This window comes from Mandrillus leucophaeus, unplaced genomic scaffold (assembly GCF_000951045.1).
Source record: "Mandrillus leucophaeus isolate KB7577 unplaced genomic scaffold, Mleu.le_1.0 Scaffold763, whole genome shotgun sequence".
Lineage (NCBI taxonomy): Eukaryota > Metazoa > Chordata > Mammalia > Primates > Cercopithecidae > Mandrillus > Mandrillus leucophaeus.
The window spans coordinates 1264694-1289995 of NW_012108286.1; the positions used below are offsets into that span (position 1 = coordinate 1264694).

At 37.1% G+C, this 25302-nt stretch overlaps 1 protein-coding gene across 1 annotated transcript in view; it reads right to left on the reverse strand.

Annotated features, from left to right (window-relative positions):
- Positions 1–16461: 16461 nt before the first annotated feature.
- ACADL (acyl-CoA dehydrogenase, long chain) overlaps positions 16462–25302 on the reverse strand; it is a 38751-nt gene continuing 29910 nt past the window's right edge. The window contains exons 9-11 of the mRNA XM_011966540.1: positions 23696–23823; positions 21299–21385; positions 16462–17513 (exon numbers count right to left, since the gene is read on the reverse strand). Of these exons, the coding sequence (XP_011821930.1) occupies positions 17420–17513; positions 21299–21385; positions 23696–23823 (309 nt within the window). The 3' untranslated portion in view covers positions 16462–17419. The remainder of the gene's footprint in view (positions 17514–21298; positions 21386–23695; positions 23824–25302) is intronic.

Below are 25302 nucleotides of genomic sequence, written 5' to 3' on the forward strand. Positions count from 1 at the left end.
AACGGGGGAGGGGCAGCGCCATGCAAATGAAGCGGGTGGCGGGGAAACCCCGGCAGGGGGCGGGGCCTGCGGAAGCGGCTCGGAGTGTTCTGGAAGTGGCAGAAGCACAACGCCCTTAACTCTGCTGCAGGGCTTACCTCGGCTCCCTCGGGGCGGGTTCCACGCAGTTCCCGCTTCCTCCTTTCTCTTTCCCAGTGCCAGCCCGGGGGAAGGGGGAAAAAAAAAAAACACAGCCGGCAGACTTTCCATCCGTGCTTTGCTATTTTTGTACCTCCGTGACAGGAAAACAAAATGCTGAGGAAAAATCAGTCGACTTCAGTCCCTGCCGCCCGCGCCGGGGCCTCGACTACACTTGGCGTCCGCGGCTTTCGCCCGCCGCTCCAAGCACGAATTTTAAGAGATTTCTCACAATTGTCAAGTCCGCAAGCGTTTGCTTTTATTTGGGCCGTGCGCTCAAATCCACTCATAATTCTTTCTGACCTCACCTGAAGTAGATGACAAATTTGCCTTGGATCCAATAGGGTGGTTTTATGATTTAAAAAAACACCAGAGAAAGCATTTTTAAGTCTCTACAAATCTGGTTTGAGTGGCGCTGGACCTCTCTCTGTAGTAACACTGTCAAATAAATAAACGGAGTTTATGTGGAGATAGTTGGCCACCGACACCCAAAAACACTTCTGAGCGTCTTGCACCTGGCCCCGCGCTCCACTCACCACAAAGCAAACCTGCACCCGGGCACTTCCCCAGCCACGAACTAGATTTTTTTTTAAACAACTCTAAATGTAGCTTCTTAGATGTTGTATCACAGCCTTTCCTAAGCACCTAATTTACACATGAAATGATTTAAGGAACGAAGAGCAATAGGCTTTTTAAGTCAGAAGGATGATTGCCATTATTTTAACCTTATCAATTGGATAAGATCCCAGGGGCGGGAGAGGGGAGAAATCCAAGGAACTGCAGTCATAACAAAGCGTAATCCGTAACATAGATAACTGGAATTGCAAAATTGCAAAATTGCAAAATTACTTGTTCCTGGTTCTTCTAGTAGATTGTGATATTACTGAAATAATTTTTATGACCAGCTGCATTTATTGGAGATAATTTTTTAAAATTTACTGAATAATTGCACCTCAATATGGGGCAAGGGAAGAATTTTAGGAAATTGATTTACTTTCATTGTAATAAAAATTGTAAGCTAATGATGTGTTGTGAAAAATAATTAAATCAGCAAGTATTTATTGGATATTTACCATATTCAAAGGACTGTCCTAGTCCCTGGGGAGAGAAATGCAAAAATGAATAAAGAATTTTTTAAAGTTTTGTTTTTTTAATTAGCAGTTCGAGACGTCTAATAAGCATGTGTTAAGATAGATCAAAGGAAAATTCTGGATTTGAGTTGGATGTTTAAAATACTTTAGAGAGGGGAGGAAGGCATCAATAGTTCAGGAGATAGTGTCCTTGGGTGATTTGAGGAGATGTTGTGTGAATGTTTGGGGGGTAGAAAAGTACGTTGTCAACTAGATTGAGTAAATCTTGAATGACAGGAATTCAGATTTTAACCTGAGGGAACTGTAGAGACATCAAATCATTTGATGGTACAGTTTTCTGTGAAATAATTTTTTGTTACCAAACAAAATATTTATATATTTGCCAAATGTTTATTGAACACATGTTTTGTGATGGCTAATGAAGATATATTAGTAAATTCCCTATCATGGAGTTTATAGGGTATGACAAAGGTATTAAGTTTTGTAATTACAGAAATAGTAATTCATACAGCATTTCTACATATATTTTCTAATTTGTTCATCACATAGCCATGGGAGGTAGGCTGTTTCCAATACTCTAGATTAATTCTTTTTTTTTTTTTTTTTTTTTTTTTTTGAGACGGAGTTTCACACTGTCGCCCAGGCTGGAGTGCAGTGGCGCCATCTCGGCTGACTGCAAGCTCTGCCTTCCGGGTTCAGGCCTTTCTCCTGCCTCAGCCTCCTGAGTAGCTGGGACTACAGGTGCCTGCCACCACGCCTGGCTTTTTTTTTTTGTATTTGTAGTAGAGACGGCGTTTCACCATGTTAGCCAGGATGGTCTAGATCTCCTGACCTGGTGATCCACCCACCTTGGCCTCCCAAAGTGCTGGGATTACAGGTGTGAACCACTGCACCCAGCCACTCCAGATTAATTCTTTTATCTTCTAGTCAGCCCTGCTGCTTGCCAGATGTTACAGACCTTAAATAAATATTTCAATCTATCAAGTTGTCATACATGTACATTTTCCCTATTCCTTTTATATTCAGTTTAATAGGAATGTGCGGAGATGATTAACAAAAATATGGGTTTGATATAAAATATATAGGAAAGCACAAAGAAGAAAACCACAATCATATGCAAAGCCTGCTGTATTTTATATGTATGACACTGTGCATACTGTTTTTTTAATCCCATTTAGCTACATATTAAGCACACTATCCCTTGACACTGAATATTGTTCTAAAGCATGATTTTATTATATGTAGCATATACATGCCAGTTTTCCAGACACTATAGAATATCAGTTCTCCTTATTACAAAAATTGACATACTGAATCATTTGCCAAATTATTTTCTATATTACTCAGCAACAGCCTGAAAAGTGCATGTAGCTAATATTTTTTTTAAATCAAGGACATATTATTTAGAAGGTACATTAAAAGCATTCTAATTTCCAAGAAAAAAATGTAACAGTGGTAAGAATAGAACACTTTAAAATCCAGCAAGAACAAGGAGAAGTAAAGGGCACCATTCTTGCTGACATAATAATTACCTATCTGGAAGCTTGTAAAAATGTCCAGGTAAGCAGTATTACAATGATTTCATGAGATAAACTTCTCTCTTCAACACTGGTTTTTATTCAGTCATTCCTTTCACTCAAGAAACACATTCATGCAACACTTAGTATAGCTGACACTGTGATACATGCTAGAGATAAAGGAGAAAGATCAATCTTTAATTTCAAGCAACTCACAGCCAAAAAGGGGCTTTTCTATCCCCCTTCGTGACTTTTTCTCCATAGCACTTATCACCATCTAATGTAACATAGATTTTGATTTTTTTACTTTTGTTGTCTATCGCCCTAAATTAAACCATAAGCTCCATGAAGTCAGGCACTTTTGCTGGTTTGCTCATTGCTGTATCCCCAGAGCCTAGGACAGGGCCTGACACGTGGATTCTCAACGCATATTTATTGACTGGATAAATTAATTTTCACATCCCGCAAAGTGAATGTTATATTCATTTTCCAGGTGAAAAAAAATATGAAGCTCAGTGAGATTAGTGTTCCTAGATTCTTATGCTAATAAATGGCCCATTTTGAAGACAGACCTGACTGGCTCCAAAGCCAGAGTTCTTTCCTCACTACCTCTCACAGAATAGAAAGCTATCCTATCCCATCCCATCCCGTCCTGTCCCATTCCGTCCCATCCCATCCTATCCTAGCTTGTACTATTTATTTCTCTATATTTCTATGCCCTGAGAAACTGTCCCCCACTGTTATATTCCAGTATATTTAATTCTTTTTGTATGATCAGGTTTAGAAAGGGAAACAGAAGAAGCAGAAGGGTTAAACATGATAATCCCTACTCAGGACAGATTTAGCTTTAACCAGTATCTATAGACAAGCAAAGGGTAGAGGTAGGTAGCAAGACCTATAAGAATCTTCAAACCAGGGCTAAGTACAACAGAGAAAAGAACTGGCCCATGACTAAAGGGGAACAAAATTACTTCCTGTGTATACGAATATCCATGGCACTTTTATTCACAACAGCCTCAAACTGGAAATTAGCCCTAAGATCCATCACCTTTGAAAGGATAAAGAGCTGGGCACAGTGACTCACGCCTGTAATCCCAACACTTTGGGAGGCCGAGGTGGGCAGATCACCTGAAATCAGGATTTCCAGATTATCCTGACCAACATGGTGAAATCCTATCTCTACTAAAAATACAAAATTACCCGGGCATGGTGGTACATGCCTATAATCCCAGCTACTTGGGAGGCTGAGGCAGGATAATCACTTGAACCCAAGGGGACAGAGGGTGCAGTGAGCAGAGATCATGCCATTGCACTCTAGCCTGGGCAACAAGAGCGAAACTCCAAAAAAAAAAAAAAAAAAAAAAAAGGATAAAGAAATTACAGCACATTTATATATTGGAATACCACTCAGAAATAAAAAGAAGAAACTACTGATATATAAAACAACAAGGATGAGTCTCAATCAGTATGCTGAAAGAAGCCAGACAAAATCATAAAAATTGAATGATTCCATGTATATAAAGCTCTAGAGAAAGACAAATCTAATCAATAATGACAGAAAACAAATCGGTGGTTTTTTAGGGCTGGGGTGGGGAGAATTGGCTGGGATGGGATTAAAGGGTGACAAAAAAGTTCTATATCCTGACCATGGTGGAAGTCAAATGGGTACACGCATTTGTCAAAACTCATCAAAATATACTTAAAATGGGAACTCTCTAATGAAAGTGGACTAAGAAACCACAAGAAGTTCTCAGTCTAAAATGTAGACAGGCAGAAAAGTTAAAAACTAGGAAGATAGGCTGTGTATAATGTATAAGAAAACTCAAAATAATGATAGCTTTAAAACAGAAGGGTTAATCCTTTAACATATTTTATTGATTCTAAGACACATTTTTTCCATACTTTAACATTTCAGAGATCAGAATAACTTCACAGTTCATGCAGTAAGAAAGTATTGTATGAGTTTGATTGGCAGTGGTTTTCTTTTAATGATACATAAATAGTGTATCTTAAGAATCAATGAAATGCAGTAAAATTAGCCTACAGGTTAATTATCCCAGAACTGTTATAACAGCTCCACAAAGTCACCAGAGACCCAGGCTCCTTTCTATTATTTTATCTCTTCCATTCTCAGCCCTGGCTTCCATTTTCAAAGCAATCTCATGGTCCCAGATGGCTGCTGGAACCCCAATCATAACTATCCATTTCCCAGGCACCAGGCAGAAAGAAGAGCAGGAAAGCAAACAGGGCCTTTAAAGTGACTCTCCTGAATCCCTCTCAACAATTCTACAACTTCATCAAGTGGATAAGTTAATATTTTATTTTACTTGTAGCTATGGTAAATGGGTTTACTTTCTTGATTTCTTCTCTAGATTGTATGCTGTTGGCATACAGAAATGCTACTGATTTTTGTATGTTGATTTTGTATCCTGCAACTTACTGATTTATCAGTGTTAATAGTTTTTTTGGTGGAGACTCTAGGTTTTTCCAAACATAAGATCATATCATGTACAAACAAGGATAATTCTTCCTTTCCAATGTGGATGCCATTTATTTCTTTTGCCATTTTTACAAATTTGCCCCGAAAAAGTTTTATTTCTTCTTCTTTTTAAACATTTTAAGTTCAGGGGTACAAGTGCAGGTGTGTTACACAGGTAAACTTGTGTCACGGGGCTTTGCGTTCAGATTATTTCATCAGCCAGGTATTAAGCCTAGTACCCATTAGTTGTTTTCCCTGATCCTCTCCCTCCTCCCACCCTCCATCCTCCAAAAGGCCCCAGTGTGTGTTGCTCCCCTCTATGTGTTCATGTTTTCTCATCATTTAGCTACCACTTATAAGTGAGAACATGCGGTATTTGGTTTTCTGTTCCTGAGTTAGTCTGCTAAGGATAATGGCCTCCAGATCCATCCATGTCCCTCCTATGGACATACAATGGACATTTCATTTTTTTATGGTTGCATAGTATTCCATGGTGTATATGTACCACATTTTCTTTATCCAGTCTAAAAAGATACTCTTTTCAATAAGTAATGTTGGAACAGTTAGACATTTATGTGCAAAAAAAAGTGAGCCTTAACATGAAACTTTATGCTTTATTAAAAAATTACTAAAGGGAATACAGATCTAAGTGAACAATACACAATATAACCTTCTTAGAAGAAAACATAGAAAGAAAACCTTATGATTTGGGTTTGGGTAAAGAGTTCTTAGACATGACACCAAATGCATGACCCACAAAATAAAAAAAATGGTAAACTGAAATTCATCAAAATTAAAAACTTTTGTTCTGAGAAATGAACTGTTAAGAGAATGAACTAGCTACAGTGAGAAAATATTTGCAAACCACGTATCTAACAACGGACTTGTATCTATAGAAGAACAGCTCCACAGCGGCTGACAACCTTGCATAGGCCACATAGGCACAGCTTGAATGGCAGCTGAATCTTGGCAGAATGCTTTGTGATCCTCCTGGAATAGGAAAGCATGGGGGCTTGTGAGGTACTGCTACATGCCATTGCTTACTGGCTTCCCTCTATACCAAGAAGGCTGCCAAAGACCCTTTGTCATTATCTCATGGTTTCTGATGAGGTACAAGGGTTTCTGTCTCGCTACGCTTAAGGCACAAATGCAGCTATAAAAAAACTGCTTAGCAGTATCATGGAATGGGCTCCTCAGCAACAGGGTATCCTATCATCCTTGCTGTGGTCATCTGACTTCTTCTGTTTCACTGTCTCCCTATACAAAGGTAATGAAGAGTTAGCTCCTTTAGCTACTCTTCTTTTTACTCTCTATGTAAGCAATAAACTGGGTCTAAAAAGGTCTTGTTTTTTTGTAGCTGGATCTGTTAGCCTAGCTTTGCCTTGTACTTGACAGTATCCAGAATATATAAAGAATTTTCAAAACTCAACATAAAGAAAACAAACAATACAATTAAAAAATGGGCAAAAGAAAGGTAATATGTGAAAGGCAAGTAAGCACATGATATATTATTCTGCATGATTAGATATAAATTCAAATTAAAACCACGGTGACATACTTCTACACACCTATTATAATGGCAAAAATTAAGAAAACGAAGTGCTGGAGAAGATTCAAAGTAACTGGAACTCTTACATTGCTGGTTGGTCAGTAAAGTGGTACAGGCACTTTGGAAAAACAGTTTCTTGTAAGTTTAAACACACACTTACCATGTGACACAGTAAGTCCTCTCCTGGATATTTAACCTAACAAGATGGTAAGATTTAATCTTAACCAATGTGTCTGTAAACAGATGAATGAATAAACTGTGGTACATGCCTACAGTTAGCACCAAAAAAGGAACAAGTTATTGACTCATGCAACATGGATGGATCATAAATATATTTTGCTAAGAGAAATAAATTATTCTCGAAAGATAACATACTATATGATTCCATTTATATGACCATCTCAAAATGACAGAACTGTAAAGACAGAGATTAGATCAGTGAGTGCCAACAGTAATAGGTGTGGAGAGGGTATGAATATAAAGGGCAGAATTTTTTGAGGTGAAAAGACTGTTAAGGGAGTTTTTTGGGGATGATAAGACTGTTCTGTATATCCTAATTGTGGTGGTGATCACATCAATCTATAAAAGCTAAAATTCAGAGAACCAAAAAAGGCAATTTTACTGTTATGTATGAATACCAAAAAAGGGAAAATATGCTATATGTTAACTTTCAAAATAAAATGTATAAAGAGAAAGGAAAAAGAGAAAAGGGAGGACTGCTATTTTAAAAAGGAGAGAGACAGACAGAGAGAGACCAAATACAATTTGAGGACCTTGTTCAGATCCTGATTTGAATAAACTAACTACAAAAGACATTTTTGATGCAGTCAAGGAAAATTTAATGTGAACTTGGAATTATGTGTTAAGTTTTTTAAAGTATGATAATAACCTTGTGGCTATATAAAAATATCTTTACCTGTTAGAAACATATTCTGAAATACATTTGTGTTTGTGAAGTAACATTAAGTCTGGAATTTGTCCTATAATACGTGAGGAAAAAACTGGGGGAGATTGGCAAATGTTGAAGCTGGAGGTTCATTCTATTGTACTCTATTTTTTAGTAAGTTTTACGTTTTCCATACGTTTTTTCTTAAAAATGACATTTTAAAAACTATAGTAGAGCTTCTTTTCCTCATTTATTGTAAAGCAACAGACTTAGACCTACAGTTGGTTTCAATCTCAATGTCAAATCTTTCCAGTGACTCCAAATAAATAAATGCTGTGTGTGCCAAAAATAATACTGACATGAGAAAAACAGTTTGCTAGAAATCTTATACTTTGAGTAATAAACTACTAGAATTACTAGATTAGTAAAAATTTGAAGAGTTAGATTTTAAAATAGCAAATCAAAACAGTTGTCAATGACACCATCAAAGAAAGAAAGGTCAAGAGTAATTTTAAAGCAATCATGATCCTAAAACTCTTAGCCAACAAACAAAATTACTCAGGCTTTTAAACTCTCATTTATATTTACACAATGTTTCTTTCTTGCTGTGTTGGTCCAGCCTGTTCTTTTGAGCATTATTATTATTTATCGTTTCTTGAGCACTCAGCACTGCATGAGATACAGATGATAAGTTCCCTCCCTAGGGGACAACAATCAAAGCTACACAAGCAAAACATAAAGATAAGCTGTTTAAGAAATAAAAACCAAATGAAAGATTAAGAAGCACATTGTGAATTCCCTTTTATTGTTTGTTTCAGCTTTAAGCCCATGATACAAAACATGCTTCTTTTGGGGGTGTAAAACAAGACTGTAGTTGTTAAGATAAAGAAAGCCACTGGCTTAGAATAGAAAATATACCAGAGATCATTGCAAGAAAATATCCTACCTTAGAAATCTTTTCACTTTCTGCTATACATAAATTACTAGAACCTAGAGGAATGTAATCACTATGTATGTGTGCACGTGTGTGTGTGAGAAAGAGGAAGAGAAGGAGAGAGATTTAGGTCTGCCCAGTAGCCTTTTTTGTTCCTTTTCTTTTGATAATACCACACTGCTTCAGAGACTGCTTTTCCCAGTCCACATATTCCTGATGGAACTGTCAATCATAGTCCGTTTCTCCCCTACCTTATAATGACGGATGCAGGCCTGAAGCAGCACAAGGTCATTTTTACAGGGCTCATAATGAAGGTCTTCTACAGGGTTCATTAGGCCAATTTGAAAGAAAAGTAGAAATAAATGGATATAGCATAAATGCTGGGAGTTCTCAGCTCCAGAATCAGACCCTTGAAACTCTATTTCCTGCAGGCCTTTATATGAGCTGCTCTGCAATACTTTTAAGCAACTAAACTTAAGTTTCTGCCTAGGGTGGTTTCAACTGGGTTTTTTTTGTCATTTGCACCTGACAAAATCCTGGGAAGGTAAACAACATACCGGAGGTTGAGTGGCTCCTAAATGGTAATCATTCAAACCTAACTCTGTCCATCTCTACACAATAGACTTTTTCTACTGTGCTAATTTACTTTTTTAACCTACAGATATTTCATTCCTAAAATCTAATTTTCTTCAAGATTGGGAATGGAAGGAAAAGAGGCTGCAGTGAAGTGGGGCAGTGTGGAAGGAGTCCATCTAGTCCTATATCACTTTCTGGCAGTAGGAGAAAAGTGAAAGCCACAAATACAGTAAAATCTAATAAAAAATTATTTTAATCCATTTTGCATATGATAAAGATCCTAAGCTGGCAACTATACAAACTTCTGCCTAAGAGCAAATCAAAGCTGTATAGTTCTAGAAAAGAATGGTGTAGGTATAGGGTGATTTCTGCATTTCCAACTGAGGTACCCAACTCATCTCACTGGGACTCATTAGACAGTGGGTGCAGCCCACGAAGGATGAGCTGAAACAGGTTGGGGTGTTGCCTCACCCAGGAAGTGCAAGGGGTCAGGGAACTCCCTTCCCTAGCCAAGGGAAGCCATGAGGACTGTACTGTGAGGAACTGTGCATTCCAGCCCAGATACTACATTTTTCCCACGGTCTTTGCAACCTGCAGACCAGGAGATTCCCTTGGGTGCCTACACCACCAGGGCCCTGGGTTTCAACCACAAAACTGAGCAGCCATTTGGGCAGACACTGAGCTATCTGCAGGAGTTTTTTTTTTCATACACCAGTGGTGCCTGAAACACCAGCAAGACAGAACCATTCACTCCCCTGGAAAAGGGGCTGAAGCCAGGAAGCCAAGTGGTCTAGCTCAGCGGATCCCACCCCCACAGAGCCCAGCAAGCTAAGATCCCCTGGCTTGAAATTCTCGCTCCAGGCACAGCAGTCTGAAGTCAACCTGGGATGATCGAGCTTAGTGGTGGAAGAGGCATCTGCCATTACTGAGGCTTGAGTGGTTTTCCTCTCACAGTGTAAACAAAGACACCTGGAAGTTTGAACTGGGCAGAGCCAACTGCAGCTCTGCAAAGCTGCTATAGCCAGACTGCCTCCCTAGATTCCTCCTCTCTGGGCAGGGCATCTCTGAAAGAAACGCAGCAGCCCCAGTCAGGGGCTTATAGATAAAACTCCCGTCTACCTGTGACAGATCACCCAGAGGAAGGGGTGGCTGTGGGCACAGCTTCAGCACACTTAAACATGCCTGCCTGCTGGCTCTTAAGAGAACAGCGAATCGCCTAGCACAGCACTCAAGCTCTGCTAAGGGCAGACTGCCTCCTCAAGTAGGTACCTGACTCCCCTGCCTCCTGACTGGGAGAAACCCCCTAGCAGGGGTCAACAAACACCTCATACAGGAGAGCTCCAGCTGGTATCTGGTGGGTGCCCCTCTGGGACAAAGCTTCCAGAGGAAGGAACAGGCAGCAGTCTTTGCTGTGCTGCAGCCTCCGCTGGTGATACGCAGGCAAAAGGGTCTGGGGTGGACCTCCAGCAAACTCCAGAAGACCTGCAGCAGAGGAGTCTGTTAGAAGGAAAACTAACAAACAGAAAGGAATAGCATCAACATCAACACAAAGGATGTCCACACAGAAACTCCATCCTAAGGACAACAACATCAAAGACCAAAGGCAGATAAATCCACGAAGATGAGGAAAAACCAGCACAAAAAGGCTGAAAATTCCAAACACCAGAATGCCAATTCTCCTCCAAAGGATTACAACTCCTTGCCAGCAAGGGAACAAAACTGGACAGAGAATGGGTTTTACGAATTGACAGAAGTAGGCTTCAGAAGGTGGGTAATAACAAACTCCTCCGAGCTAAAGGAACATGTTCTAACCCAATGCAAGGAAGCTAAGAATCTTGAAAAAAAGGTTAGAGGCATTGCTAACTAGAATAACCAGTTTAGAGAAGAACATAAATAGCCTGATGGAGCTGAAAAACGCAGCAGGAGACCTTCGTGAAGCATACACAAGTATCAATAGCCAAATCAATCAAGCAGAAGAAAGGATATCAGAGATTAAAGATGAACTTAATGAAATAAAGCATAAAGAAAAGATTAGAGAAAAAAGAATGAAAAGGAATGAACAAAGCCTCCAAGAAATATGGGACTATGTGAAAGGACCAAATCTACATTTGACTGGTGTACCTGAAAATGATGGGGAGAACGGAACCAAGCTGGAAAATATTCTTCAGGATATTATCCAGGAGAACTTCCTCAACCTAGCAAGATAGGCCAACATTCAAATTCAGAAAATACAGAGAACACCACAAAGATACTTCTCAAGAAGAGCAACCCCAAGACACATAATCACCAGAATCATCAAGGTTGAAATGAATGAAAAAATGTTAAGGGCAGCCAGAGAGAAAGGTCGGTTTACCCACAAAGGGAAGCCCATCAGATTAACAGCAGATCTCTCTGCAGAAATGCTAGAAGCCAGAAGAGAATGGGGGCCAATATTCAACATTTTTAGAGAAATGAATTTTCCACCCAGAATTTCATATCCAGTCAAACTAAGCTTCATAAACAAAGGAGAAATAAAATCCTTTACCAACAAGCAAATGCTGAGAGATTTTGTCACCACCAGGCCTGCATTACAAGAGCTCCTGAAGGAAGCACTAAATATGGAAAGGAAAAACCAGTACCAGCCACTACAAAAATGTACCAAATTATAAAGACCATCGACACTATGAAGAAAATGCATCAACCAACAGGCAAAATAACCAGCTAGCCTCATAATGACAGGATCAAATTCAGACATAACAATATTAACCTTAAATGTAAATGGCCTAAATGCCCCAGTTAAAAGATACAGATTGGCAAATTGGATAAACAGTCAAGACCCATTGGTGTACTGTATTCAGGAGACCTATCTCATGTGCAAAACACACATAGGCTCAAAATAAAGGGATGGAAGAATATCTACGAAGCAAATGGAGAGCCAGAAAAAGCAGGGGTTGCAATCCTAGTCTCTCTAAAACAGATTTTAAACCAACAAAGATCAAAAAGACAAAGAAGGGCATTACAGGGATCAATGCAGCAAGAAACGCTAACTATCCTAAATATATATGCACCCAATACAGAAGCACCCAGATTCATAAAGAAAGCTCCTAGAGGCCTACAAAGAGACTTAGACTCCCACACAATAATAGTGGGAGACTTTAACACCCCACTGTCAATATTAGATCAATGAGACAGAAAATTAAGAAGATATTCAGGATTTGAACTCAGCTGTGGACCAAGTGAGCCTAATAGACATCTACAGAACTCTCCACCCCAAATCAACAGAATATACATTCTTCTCAGCACCACATTGCACTTATTCTGAAATTGACCACATAATTGGACGTAAAACACCCCTCAGCAAATGCAAAATAACAGAAACCACAACAAACAGTCTCTCAGACCACAGTACAATCAAATTAGACTCAGGATTAAGAAACTCACTCAAAACTGCACAACTACATGGATACTGAACACCACCTACTCCTGAATGACTACTGGGTAAATAACGAAATTAAGGCAGAAATCAAGAAGTTCTTTGAAATGAATGAGAACAAAGAGAAAACATACCAGAATCTCTGGGACTCAGCTAAAGCAGTATTTAGAGGGAAACTAACAGCACTAAATGCCCACAGAAGAAAGCAGGCAAGATCTAAAATCACCACCCTAACATCACAATTAAAGGAACTAGAACAGCAAGAGCAAACAAATTCAAAAGCTACCAGAAGACAAGAAATATCTAAGATCAGAGCAGAACTGAAGGAGTTAGAAACATGAAAAAGCCTTCAAAAAATCAATGAATCCAGAGGCTGCTTTTTTGAAAAGGTTAACAAAATAGATAGACCTATAGTCAGACTAATAAAGAAGAAATGAGAGAAGAATAAAAAAGACACAATAAAAAACTGATAAAGCGGATATCACCACTGATTCCACAAAAATACAAACTACTACCAGAGAATACCATAAACACCTCTACACAAATAAATTAGAAAATCTAGAATAGATAAATTCCTGGACACATACACCCTCCCAAGACTAAACAAGGAAGAAGTCCAATCCCTGAATAGACCAATAACAGGCTCTGAAATTGAGGCAGGAATTAATAGCTTACCAACCAAAAAAAGCCCAGGACCAGATGGATCCATAGCCATCTTCTGTCGGAGGTACAAAGAGGAGCTAGTACCATTCCTTCTGAAGCTATCCCAAACAATTAAAAAAGAGGGACTCCTCTCTAACTCATTTCATGAGGCCAGCATCACCCTGATACCAAAACCTGGCAGAGACACAACAACAAAAGAAAAAAGAAAGAAAATTTCAGGCCAATATCCCTGATGAACATCAATGCAAAAATCCTCAATAAAATACTGGCAAACCATATCCAGCAGCACACTGAAAAGTTTATCCACCATGATCAAGTTGACTTCATCCCTGGAATGCAAGGCTGGTTCAACATACACAAATGAATAAACTTAACCCATCACATAAACAGAACCAATGACAAAAACCACATGATTATCTCAATAGATGCAGAAAAGGCCTCCAATAAAAATCAGCACCCCTTCACAATAAACTAGGTATTGATGGAATGTATATCAAAATAATAGGAGCTATTTATGACAAACCCATAGCCAATATCATACTGAATGGGCAAAAACTGGAAGCACTCCCTTTGAAAACCAGCACAAGACAAGGATGCCCTCTCTCACCACTCCTATTCAACATAGTATTGGAAGTTCTGGCCCGGGCAGTCAGGCAAGACAAAGAAATACAGGTATTCAAACAGTAAGAGAGAAAGTCAGATTGTCTCTGTTTGCAGATGACATGGTTGTATATTTGGAAAACCCCATCATCTCAGCCAAAAATCTCCTTAAGCTGATAAACAACTTCAGCAAAGTCTCAGGATACAAAATCAATGTGCAAAAACCACAAGCATTCTTATAGACCAGTAACAGACAAACAGCCAAATCATGAGTGAACTCCCATTCACAGTTGCTACAAAGAGAATAAAATACCTAGGAATCCAGCTTACAAGGGATGTGAAGGACCTCTTCAAGGAGAACTACAAACTGCTGCTCAAGGAAATCAGAGAGGACACAAACAAATGGAAAAACATTACATGCTCATGGATAGGAAGAATCAATATAGTGAAAATGGCTATAGTGCCCAAAGTAATTTATAGATTCAATGCTATTCCCATCAAGCTACCATTGACTTTCTTCACAGAATTAGAAAAAACTACTTTAAATTTCATATGGAACCAAAAAAGAGACCACATAGCCAAGAAAATCTTAAGCAAAAAGAACAAAGCTAGAGGCATCATGCTACCTGACTTCAAACTATACTACAAGGCTACAGGAACCAAAATGGTACAGGTACCAAAATGGATATATAGATATATAGACCAATGGAACAGAACAGAGGCCTCAGAAATACCACCACACATCTACAACCATCTGATCTTTGACAAACCTGACAAAAACAAGCAATGGGGAAATGATTCCCTATTTAATAAATAGTGTTGGGAAAACTGGCTAGCCATATGCAGAAAATTGAAACTGGACCCCCTCCTTATACCTTATACAAAAATTAACTCAAGATGGATTAAAGACTTAAATGTAAGACCTAAAAACCATAAAAACCCTAGAAGAAAACCTAGGCAATACCATTCAGGATATAGGCATGGGCCAAGATTTCATGACTAAAACACCAAAACCAATTGCAACAAAGCCAAAGTTGACAAATGGGATATAATTAAACTAAAGAGCTTCTGCACAGCAAAAGAAACTATCATCAGTGTGAACAGGCAACCAACAGAATGGGAGAACATTTTTGCAATCTATCCATCTGACAAAGGGCTAATATCCAGAGTATACAAGGAACTTAAACAAATTTAGACGAAAAAAACAACTCCAACAAAAAGTGGGTGAAGGAGATGAAGAGACACTTCTCAAAAGAAGGCATTTATGTGGCCAACGAACATATGAAAAAAAGCTCATCATCACTGGTCATTAGAGAAATGCAAATCTAAACCACAATAAGATACCATCTCATGCCAGTTAGAATGCCAATCATTAAAAAGTCAGAAAACAATAGATGCTGGAGAGGATGTCAAGAAATAGGAACACTTTTACACTGTTGGTGGGGGTGGAAATTAGTTCAACCATTGTGGAAGATAGTGTGGCGATTCTTCCTCAAGGATCTAGAACTAGAAATACCATTTGACCCAGCAATCTCATTACTGGGTATATACCCAAAGGATTATAAATCACTCTACTATAAAGACACATGCACACATATGTTTATTGCAGCACTGTTCACAATAGCAAAGACTTGGAACCAACCCAAATGCCCATCAATGATAGACTGGATAAAGAAAATGTGGCACATATACACCATGGAATACTATGCAGCCATAAAAAAGGATGCATTCATGTCCTTTGCAGGGATATGGATGAAGCTGGAAACCATCATTCTCAGCAAACTAACACAGGAACAGAAAACCAAACACCGCATGTTCTCATTCATAAGTGGGAGTTGAAAAATGAGAACACATGGACACAGGGAGGGGAACATCACACACCAGGGCCTGTGGAAGACAGGCGGGTAGGGGAGGGATAGCATTAGGAAAAATACCTAATGTAGATGACGGGTTGATGGGTGCAGGAAACCACCATGGCGTGTGTATACCTATGTAACAAACCTGCATGTTCTGCACATACATCCCAGAGCTTAAAGTATAATAAAAAGGCCAGGTGTGGTAGCTCACACCTGTAATCACAGCACTTTGGAAGACTGAGGCAGGCAGAACATGGGGCCAGGAGTTCAAGACCAGCCTGACCAACGTGGTGAAACCCCGTCTCTAGTAAAAATACAGAAATTAGCCAGGTGTGGTGGTATGTGCCTGCAATCCCAGCTACTCAGGAGGCTGAGGCAGGAGAATCGCTTGAACCTGGGAGGCGGAGGTTGCTGTGAGCAGAGATCACGCCATTGCACTCCAGCCTGGATGATAAAGCGAGACTCCATCTTTAAAAAAAAAAGTATAAAAAAAAAATTAAAAAAAAGAATGGTATCAAAATATTTTTTCTTCCCTCTCCTCTTTCCAGCTGTAATGGTTGTATTAAAAAACAATGTTTAATATCAACAATACCAAACAAAATGTTTGTGTTCTAAGTTGAGTAAGAATACATCTATTTCCATTTTAAAACTACTTTAAATTAATGGTTTATTTTTTGTAATTACTTTTAAGTCTCAAATCAAATGTCATTTCCTCACTTTGGAATTTTAAATGCTTAATTATTTACATTGCACTTATGCTTGAAATTATTTCCTTTACATATTTACTTCTTATCTTATTTTACTACTTATTTGTTTATTCACTTATTTTTTAGTGATCTTGCCAGTTTTGTTTGTCATCACTGTATTAACAGCCTGGTTTATAGAAGACATAAAGTAATCATTAAGTTACTAAACACATTAACTGTTGCAAAAAAGCCATTGCTTTGATACCTATAAAATGTACCAATATCTTGAAATTAAAGAATGATGGATTATTCTGTGTTATCAGGTGTCAGCAATTGACAGAACCAAGGCATTCCCTGGTCAGGGTTAGGCAAATACTTAGCTGAGTCCTGGGGGTTTCAAGGCAGTAAGGTATTACGGCTTCCGGCTTCAATCAAAGTAGTTCTCACTGCTTTTCACAGAGATGTTCTGCATAAGCTTTTGTTTGAAGAAAGAGTTCCATTGCTTAAAAACAGGGGGTTGGAGTACAGTGGTAAAAACCACTGTTCTAGGGAATTTGCAGCAAATGGTAGCCAAAATGAGTTTACATTCTAAGTATATTTACTTTTCCCTTTAAAAGTCAATGTGCTATCTTATTAATGTTTTCATATTATAACGACATAAAATTATTTCTGCCTCAGTTTGAAGATTTGAACAATTTATGCTTTTTAGAATTTTAGAGATAAATGAAACACCTAGGCATCTAGATTCAGAAAATCTTTTACCTTTGGCTACATAAAAAACTGTAAGTTAAACCTTATATTGGAAAACTAGAATTTTGGCTTCAAAGATTTGTCCTTCCACTGTGTTAATTTTATATTTATATTTTATTTCCTTCTCTACAGAGAGAGCAGGTAAAAACATGTTTAGTGTTCCTCACTTCCAAGTTACATTTTATCTTGAGCAGATTTAAAACCAGATTAGCTGTAATAGGATTCCAGAATGTGGGCAGATGTCTACTTGTCAAAGACGATCTCTCTTGCAATCAGCTCCTTCATTATTTCATTTGTACCACCATAGATTGGCTGAACTCTGGCATCTACATAAGCTCTGGATAAATCAGAAGATGATTGAATGAATAAATAAAACATGTTAGAAACTGTAAATTTTGTCTTACCAGGTAACTCTTAAACTATTAATTTAATGAAGTACAAACCATAAAAGTCCTTCACAAATTACTAATTTTTTCAATATGGCATTCATCCTACATTGGAGTAATAGTAAAAAAACTATTAAGACGTTAATAGTATGTATAGCTTTGTATTAATTTGATTAAAGGGATTACAAATTCAAAATAAAAATAGTAAGTATATATCAGCTGATTTAATTTTGTAAAATTCAGCACATATGATAACACTCTTAAAAAGTCTGTTTTAGATTAGGAAAAGGACAGAATGTCTTAGTTTCTTTTTATCTTTAACATTTCCTAAAAAAGTTGAAATCCACTGGTTTTATAGAAAACAAAAGAAAAAAGATTCATATTTTCTAGCATTCCCACAACCACTATCACTATTAGGAATATAAACTGATGCTTTAGCAAATATTATTTCCCAGAAAGTTAACAAGTAACTTGTTTTTTGGAAATGGCTAATAGTTACTTCAGTGATGTGTGGAGTTAAAATACAAAGTGGCTGAGTCCATTGCCATACCCACCCACCCCCTGAAAAAAACCCCAAAAAACCAAATATCATCAGAAGTTCACTTTTGACAGTCATGATAACGACCATGCCACTGTGCAGTTGTTTTTGTCTTTTCTCATCTCATTTTATCCTCTCAGCTCTGGGATTGGGGAGGGATAAATGTTAGTACTGTTTTCCTGGTAAAGGAACTAAGGTAGAGAGAAGTTGATACATTTCCTAATTAATGGTTGCTGTTTAATGGTCACTAACAACACATCATTGGCAGACTGGAATGAGGATGTAGCTATTCTGCCTCTTTTTCAAATATTTTTTTTGTATATCGCAACACTTTCATTGGCCAAAGCACTTACAGCTAGTTATTGAACTTTGGACTTTCCTGGTAGACCCACTCAAAGGCTTTTTTTCTTTTTTCTTTTTTTTCTCAAGTATAATCTTGGTGTTTTGTTTTGTTTAAATTTGATTTTTAAGACAAATTAAATGTGCCAGCTCTCTAGGAACATACCATTTTTGGACTTTATTCTTCTCCATATTCATCAGGGTTCCTTACAAAGAAATGGGCACTCAGTAAATATTTACTGATATGATTTACTGTATTACAAAGGAAATTTAGAATCTCAGAACTTTTGGCTGAAAACGTTAAAAGCTTGAGATATTTATATTTTCAAACTTTTTTTCTGAACAGATTTTGCTATTCTCTACAAAATCTAGCACCTGCATTTTGAGCACTTACCTACTGTAAACCTACTTCAGCAATCGCACTGCGTTTAGATATATATATATATATCTTTAAATGGGCTAGGCTGCTTTTTACATTAAAGAAGTTCCAATGGAGTAGATAAAGCAGAGATTAGTAGACCTTTGATATGTTACTAATTAAATTTAGTCATCAACTAAAATTAACAGTGAAAGGCAGCAGCAGAAATGTTTAACCACACTGCAATGAAGTTCTACATCTAAGGTTGCTCTTCCTAGCATGGCAGAGAAATCTTTAAATGGCAAAGCTTAAATCTCACTCCTCACAGCCTCGAGTCTAATGAGTAAGACTTAAATAAACCCACATGCTGAAGACCAGTTATTTAAAAAGACAAAAACAAAAAAACAAAATAAAAAAGCAGAGAAAGCACCTCTTATCTATGAAACCAATACTCAGCAACATATATATAAACTAATTAGTTTAGTCTGGTGGATATAAGAAACACAATTAGAATAACTTTTTTTAATCAAGTCAAAGTCTCTACATTACATCCACATATTGCCTACTGTGTCTATGTGGCTTTTTTTGTTTTGTTGATTTGTTTTTTTGAGACAGAGTCTCACTCTGTCGCCCAGGCTGGAGTGCAGTGGTACAATCTCGACTCACTGCAACCTCTGCCTCCCAGGTTCAAGCAATTCTTGTGCCTCCGGAGTAGCTGGGACTACAGACGCCCGCAACCACACCTAGCTATTTTTTATTGTATTTTTAGTAGAAATGGTGTTTTGCCATGTTTCCCAGGCTGGTATTGAACTCCTGACCTCAGGTGATCCACCCGCCTTGGCCTCCCAAAGTGCTAGGATAGCAGGAGTGAGCCACCGCACCTGGCCTAAGTGGCTTTTTTGATATTAGGCGATATATGGGAAGAGAAATAGAAGTCTAGTTTAAAAATTCATACAATCTTTGAACAAACTGGCCAAGAAAGGTGATTATTGTTTCTTAAAGGGAATATAAGTCTCTCAAACTAAAACCAGAGATTTCAAATAAGCCATCAAGCTACAGTGTTTGCTTGGTACCAACCTGAAGGAGTTGATTCGGAGAAAACAGAGACCAAGGCTTATGCCACACTCTAATCTTAAGCCATTTAGATGATTGCCTTCTCCCCACCTAATAGGCCTTTCTTAAATGTGAACTAAACCACACAAACATTGAGCCACTACATAGCTTCTGCTCTTAATGTAATTTTAGTAAAATATTTTTTCTCACTAAGAACTATAAGCATATTAAATGTTTCCAATTATACTTGCCAAAAAGATAAATTTGAAATCATTAGGCTGCCAGTTTGAATGTGGGTTTCATAATTTTTTCCTTTAGATACTTTATATTAAGATAAAAATCTTAAAAACATTTTTAGAAGTCTATAGCATTCTTACTCTCAGATTCAGAACAAATTGTACTTTTCTGTATAAACCAAAAATTTCCTTGGGAAAATTTTTCTAAACCAAAATCATTGCTAAATAATAAGAAAAATATATTTTCTAGGGTGATAAGGAGAAAAGCTATGGGGAGACTTCTGAGGTGAAATACTATGTTAAGAGAAAAGGAAATTCTGGAGATTGAGGAAAAAATATGGATGAGGACACTGCCTATTTATAAATTAGTACTGCTTCAAACTGATAAGAATATTCATATATGATAAAAAGATATATTTGATTTTTTTCAATTTGAAGGAAATAAAAAATCTATTTAGAAAAAATAAATATTTTAAATTTATTTTTTAGGACAAAACAAATAATCAGATATTTAAGATATGTGACAACTTAGATCCTTTTCATATGCCAGTTAAATTTTCTGTATTGCTTTTTTTTTTTTTCAGTTTAAAAAAAAAAGTAGTATTTGGCCAGACACAGTGGCTCATGCCTGTAATCCCAGCACTTTGGGAGGCCAAGGCAGGTGGATTACTTGAGGCCAGGGATTTGAGACCAGCCTGGCCAACATGGCAAAACCACACCTCTACCAAAAATACAAAAAGATTAGCCAGGTGTCATGACACGCACCTGTTAATTCCAGCTACTCTGGAGACTGAGGCACAAGAATTATTTGAACTTGGAAGGCAGATGTTGCAGTGAGTCCAGATCATGCCACTGTACTCCAACCTGGTGACAGAGTGAGACTGTCACAAAATAAAATAAAATTAAAAATTAAAAATTAAAAAAATTTTTGAAAATACTATTTGTCCTTCTACATAATGATTCAAATAAAGCCAAGAATCAAGCTTTTGTATATTGGTCTCTTTACTTTAAGAAAGATAAAATCCTAGTAGGGAGTTGATAAAAAATTTAAAAAAAGCTGTTTCCATTTGCTTGAATACATTTTGTCTGTATTCAGCTGAAAAATTCAAAAGATTGCACACCTCCTTTCCCTCTACATTTGATGTACAAAGTAAAGAAATTTTCCTTTTTCTTCACATCATAAAGAGGAGTATATCAAAAAACTATACTTACTTGGCAATTGGGTACTCCCACATGTATCCCCAACCTCCATGGAGCTGTACACAGTCATAAGCTACACTATTTTGTAACTCAGATGCCCTAAATGACCAAAATAAAAGGCAGAAAAGAAATGTTTGAAATGGATTTTCATGAGGTGCTTCAAAACCAGAAAATTAATTATTTACAATTGTTGAAATGTGCACATGTATTAAGCGATTAGAACAGCATATTAGCCAAGCAAAGAAGATGATAAAAATTACATATGAAATAAATTTCAAGAGACTTTTCATATAAGAATACCTTTTTCATCAATTATATTTCTTGCTAGGTTTTTGCTAGCCTAGAAACAAAAGGTAGAAAGCTCAGATGATTAGGTTTTGGCTATTTCAGGCTAGAAAAAGATACAGTAAAAACTTGAATATGTTCTAATTTATTTGGATTCTCTATATGATCTAAATTACTCAGCCACCTAGTTCTTTTTGCCCTTGTAATATGCATTTTTTCTCCAATGACGTCACTTTCTACTTGAAGATCATGATTCTGAATTTCAGTATAAAAAAGCAATTTTTCAGGGTTCTGACTTTTCAGAAATAAATTGAAGATAACAGTGAAAAGCTGAGAGGGCACACTAACAAAGTATATGCTATCATATAGGAAACATTAGAAAATTATATAGAGATTATTATTCCTGAAGTGTGTATATTAGTTATATATATATTGTTTGTATATATAAACATGCAGTGCTTGAGAAAAATTCTTTTCTGATAATATCACAATTCTATCATTAAAATTCAGGATAGAGATTTTATTCACCTTAACATAAAAATATGTTAGTTCCAAATATTTTTCTACTTGTCTTTTCTTTCTTTTGTTTGTCTGTGTGTTTGTTTTAGTGATGGAGTCTCACTCACTCTATGGCCCAGTTTGGTGTACAGCAGCACAATCATAGCTCATTACAGTCTTGAACTCCTGGGCTCAAAGGATCCTCTCACCTCACCTTCTCCAGTAGGAGTTACTACAGTGGCAAGGTACAGCACCCCACTACTTATTTTTCAATAGTGGGAAGCATAAAGCAAAAATAAAGATATATACTTTTTAAAATTTACAATAATTTTAAACTCAAACCATACGACAGGTGAGGATATTTCTAAGCAATATATTAACAATATAATTATTAATAGACAAGACTTTGGGGACAATAATAGTTGGAATTTGATAGTTTTTTTGTGTTTGGCAAGTATTTTAGTGAAATATTTACTGGGCTATAACTAGCTGCCTCCTGTGCTTCAATGTGAAATACCAGCATGTGTATAAACCTGAGGTTTTCAAATAACAAGGTCAATGGCTATCCGAACTTCTTTTTCCAAAAATATGTAAATTTTTTTTACACTTTTTGCCACTAGTCAAAGAACTTGTTGTAAATGTAAATATAAAAAGTCTCCTCAAAAGTGCAAGTTTCTGAAAAGTAATTCCACACTACTTTTCAATCTGGCAATTTTATTATTATGGGATCATTACATAAAGCACAAAATATGTCCCCTGTTCTACTTGTGACTGAACACAAGTTAATGAATAATGACAGGAATTTATTCTAGGTTACTCTTGGGCTAATGATATGTGAGAATGTTTGTTTTTAAAAAGAGGAAACCAAATCTACTTCCAGAATCTGATTTAGACCGTATATTCCAAAATCTTAAAATATACAAAAGTCTGACATACAGGGATGTTTTTTCAATCAACTCATCTTTAACACCATCGCTAATAATCTTTAATTCAAATCGAAGTCTTTCTAAACTTAACAGGATTTTTATTTTCCTTTCACTTAATACAGCCTGTGAAACTTTGATTGGACAGCCAGTTCTTCGTGAATTTTTTCTTACATTTGGAAAGCACCTTAAATAGAAAAATCGTGTCCAACTTAGCCATTTCACAGATGATAAAAACATTTTCCTGGATGGAATTAAGTTTATTATAGTTATTTAATAAAAGAATTGGGACTCTATCTCAAGACTCCTAAGTTCTACTGTTCCCTTTCAGCCTCACTATACTGTCGGTCTTCAGATAATTTGAAATTAAACTATTACTTGAATGAACGAATTCGTCATCCTATCAATATCACTCTTCATTATCCCACTCTTAATATTTTATTTTCAATAGCAAGTTAATAATTAAATACTAACTTTGCTTGCCTATTAGGATAAAAAAATTAAATACCAACTTGAATAATTTTTAGCACATTATATGTATGCTTAATGGAACTTTTTAGCATTTTTTTTTAAGTTGAGTCTTACTTTTATTTTTCATTTCACAGATTTCCTCCTTTAAGACCCTCAAGGTTGAGCTTAAAATTGGCAGAATTCTGTAACAGTCTGAGCACACACCACACTCTAATTACTGTAGCATACATACCAGTATTTCGCCATGCAAGCAGTGGCAGAGTCCAAACGTTTCGCCTCATGCAGCTGGAGACAGTTGTCCACAAATGCTCTGGTTACACATATATGTGTTTTTAATTCTGCTAATTTATGTTGCACTGTCTTGAATTCAAAGTAAATAAAAGAAAAAAGTGAGCCTGGTAGAAATATGACTTTTTTTCTTTTTTTTTTTTGAGACGGAGTCTTGCTCTGTCGCCCAGGCTGGAGTGCAGCGGTGCGATCTCGGCTCACTGCAAGCTCCGCATTCTGGGTTGACGTCATTCCCCTGCCTCAGCCTCCCAAGTAGCTGGGACTACAGGTGCCCGCCACCATGCTCAGCTAAATTTTTTTTTGTATTTTTAGTAGAGACAGAGTTTCACCATGTTAGCCAGGATGGTCTCGATCTCCTGACCTTGTGATCCACCCGCCTCGGCCTCCCAAAGTGAGAAATATAAACTTTAACCCACTTAACATATCAGAAATTATACAATAAAAGATCTTTAGGGCAAACAAAAGTGGAATTGTTGTTTTTTTCCTCCATAAAGAGGGCATTTGTTAGCAAATCAGCTAAATTTAAAACCCACTGTATTTCAGTGCTAAGGAAATTTGTACTAAAAGATGCAAAAATAGTTTAAAACATAAACGTCTTGTTTCAGATTCTAAAACTTAGATGAGGCAAACTTCTTGAAAAACAGCATTACTTTAATGTGTGAGCACCGTCTTGTGGTACAGTTATTTAGGTACAGCTGTCAAAAACACCTATTGTATTTTCCTCCAGAGACTAAATCCTTGAAGATTTTTCTTCATTAATGAAATTAAGTATACAGATTTTCCTGCTCTGCTTCTAACATCTGGAGGGATAAGGGGGTTCTATATATGTTCATAAACACATCAAAATATTTATAAGGTATTATTTAATATTTCATGGTATTTAATCTAGATCTGTAGAAAGCAATATAATAAAATCAGAGCACTAAAGAGATCAAAGTCCAGTACCCTCATCCTCTTTCATCCCTTCACATGATCCCTCTTGATACGGTTTGGCTGTGTCCCCACCCAAATCTCATCTTGAATTTTAGCTCCCATAATCCCCACATGTTGTAGGAGGGACCTGGTGGGAGATAATTGAATCATGGGGGCGGGTTTGTCCCATGCTGTTTTTGTGATAGTAAGTCTCATGAGATCTGATGGTTTTATAAAGAGCAGTTCCCCTGCACACACTCTTTTGCCTGCCATCATGTAAGATGTGCTGTTGTTCCTCCTTCACCTTCCACCATGATTATGAGGCCTCCCCAACTATGTGGAACTGTGAGTCTTTTAAACACCCTCCTTTTTTTAAAAAAATAAATTACCCAGTCTCAGGTATTTCTTCATAGCAGTATGAAAATGGATAAATACACCTCCCATACCTCCCAATAGCTTGTTTAACAGTCTCTAGCTTGGACTGAATGGTCTGGGATTATCAATGTTAATACAGCTATGTACCTACCTCCTCCTGCTGGCCATGGACAACCCATTAGCATTTTTGGAAAGCATTCTATTTAGACCATTGTCAATTGTTCCTGACTGTCCTTGCTTCAATCAAGTTTTATTTCATTCCTG